The following is a 1,853-nucleotide window of genomic DNA, read 5'->3' as shown; positions in this document are numbered from 1 at the left end:
TTAATGAATACATGAAAATGTAACTGTTTCAGTCCCAGGCCAAAACACAGACATAGTTTCATTGCATTTCTATAAGCAGCTTATTCCAACTCGTATTTATGTTCATTTTCAGGTGGCAACCTGTAGTGACCGTAGTAATTATGAAGGAGCAGTATAAAAACAGAACGTCCACCAGGGAGACCAGTGTGAAACCAAAAGTCAAAGTTAATTCATTTACTTAAGTTAGGGTACATTCTGTCAGTTCCATCATGTCAATCATGTGACGTGACGTGACAAACTTATTTTATTCCAAAACATGATATTTTCCTAAATCTAAAGAAGCAGTTTTTATGCCTAAACCTAAATATTGCAGCAGTACACAAGGTAAGATATTAAAAGTCCATCTACACTCTATCTGCATTATTTTCTTCTTTGTGGAAGATATTTTTGCCAGGCTTCTTTATCCAGGAAATTTTGACATTTTTAAAAATCCCCTTATCTTTCATCTTCTTCCTGATCTGAAAAGTTTGGAACAATAATAATGATAAAAAATCCAATCATACATTTGGGATTGAGATACAAGCGTAGCTCCATGAAAACCCATGTGATGATTACAGTTACCAGATTCAAGATGGCCTCCGTCACAGCAGGGTCATTCAGGTTGACTGTGGATTTCGGTGCTGTCAGCTTAAAATTAAACACCTGCTTCTTGTCTGGGAATGAAACAGACACAATGGTAAAAAGATTACAACGTATGTTCAGAAATACGATGCCATCTAATTAATATATCACTTTTTATAGATGAAAATAACTCACTGTTGTAACACATGAAACTAAATTTGTTGCTAGTGCCGTACTCCACCCACTTTCCAAGATGAGTAGCATTAATCACACTGGCAGCGCAGCTCGCTTCTCTATTAGACGGGTGTCCATCTGCCCAGTTTGTGAATGAGGAGTGATGGTTCTGTGACCACCAGCTCCAGGGTCTGCTGTACAGGCCGATCAGAACCATCTGGTCATCTGGTACCATCTTGTCGATCATCTTATTCTCATCATCGTTTCTCACACTGGCCAGGTCTGTGTGATGCTGCCTGCAGTAGTCAACAGCTTCGAACCACGTCATCATTTTGTTTATGTAGAAATATCTACTGATAGAACTGGATGGCAAATCTGCAAGAAATGTTGAGTTTCAGTTGAATTTACTGGCACATGAAAAGTACACTCCTTCTTATTACTTATTATTATTTTCATAATGAAATCATCTGGACCGATTGATAGATAGTTCCTATTTTTGGGGGATTATAAACATACTTATGAATATTATATTCCATTTCTGCCATATTCTGCCCAAAAAATCCCTTGGAATAACTTGTTTACTCACCAGGTAGTTTTCTGTTGTAGCAGATGAAGGTGGTTCTGTGATCACAAGACAGATCATACCAGAAACCGTTCATTAAGGTAACACACAACCACGAATTTGTTCTCTTGTTATTTGGTTCACCTTTGTGCCACTTTCTAAAGTTCCTCCCCCCGTCTTTATAGAAGTTTGAGTCTGAAAGAGCCCACAGCCACTGTTCATAATGGTCACAGTGGCCTATCCACACTCTCCCCTCATAACCACTGCCAGCAGCTGTGATCAGCCACTTCATGTCCTCCATGTTGCCTGGGACAGCCAGGTCTGTGAATTTGTTTCTGCAGTACTCTCGGGCTTTAGGCCAAGTCTTTGGTTCATCAATGAAATGGTAATTATAATGGCATGAACAGAACCCTGAAAGACATAGGAACATTTGTCATAGTAATCATTCAGTGATGCAGGGGCAGCCATTTTTTTTGCAAATGGCTAAAAACATTGCAAATGAAATTTGAAAACTGAA

At 38.9% G+C, this 1,853-nt stretch overlaps 1 protein-coding gene across 1 annotated transcript; it reads right to left on the bottom strand.

Moving 5' to 3' along the window:
* Window positions 1-351: 351 nt before the first annotated feature.
* On the bottom strand, window positions 352-1,102 carry LOC146305997 (putative C-type lectin domain family 20 member A). The gene is made up of 3 exons (XM_084711840.1): window positions 796-1,102; window positions 601-692; window positions 352-497 (listed from the first exon to the last, which is right to left on the bottom strand). Exons 1-3 carry the CDS (start codon window positions 1,100-1,102, stop codon window positions 384-386), a joined length of 513 nt encoding a protein of 170 aa, XP_084567966.1. The 3' UTR covers window positions 352-383.
* Window positions 1,103-1,853: the final 751 nt, after the last annotated feature.

Source organism: Lutjanus erythropterus, chromosome 23 (genome assembly GCF_056507025.1).
Source record: "Lutjanus erythropterus isolate fLutEry1 chromosome 23, fLutEry1.hap2, whole genome shotgun sequence".
NCBI classification, from domain to species: Eukaryota; Metazoa; Chordata; class Actinopteri; order Lutjaniformes; family Lutjanidae; genus Lutjanus; species Lutjanus erythropterus.
The sequence above is the reverse complement of the archived record's forward strand: the minus strand, read 5'-3'. Positions and strand labels throughout refer to the sequence as shown.

What these genes read in the sequence shown, in the direction of transcription:
- LOC146305997 (XM_084711840.1), bottom strand. Translation starts at nt 1,102, where the DNA reads ATGACGTGGTTCGAAGCTGTTGACTACTGCAGGCAGCATCACACAGAC. An exon ending in TAGTTTCATGTGTTACAACA is followed by an intron (nt 693 to 795) that starts GTGAGTTATTTT and finishes TTTCATTCCCAG; the next exon opens with ACAAGAAGCAGGTGTTTAAT. An exon ending in CGGAGGCCATCTTGAATCTG is followed by an intron (nt 498 to 600) that starts GTAACTGTAATC and finishes CAAACTTTTCAG; the next exon opens with ATCAGGAAGAAGATGAAAGA.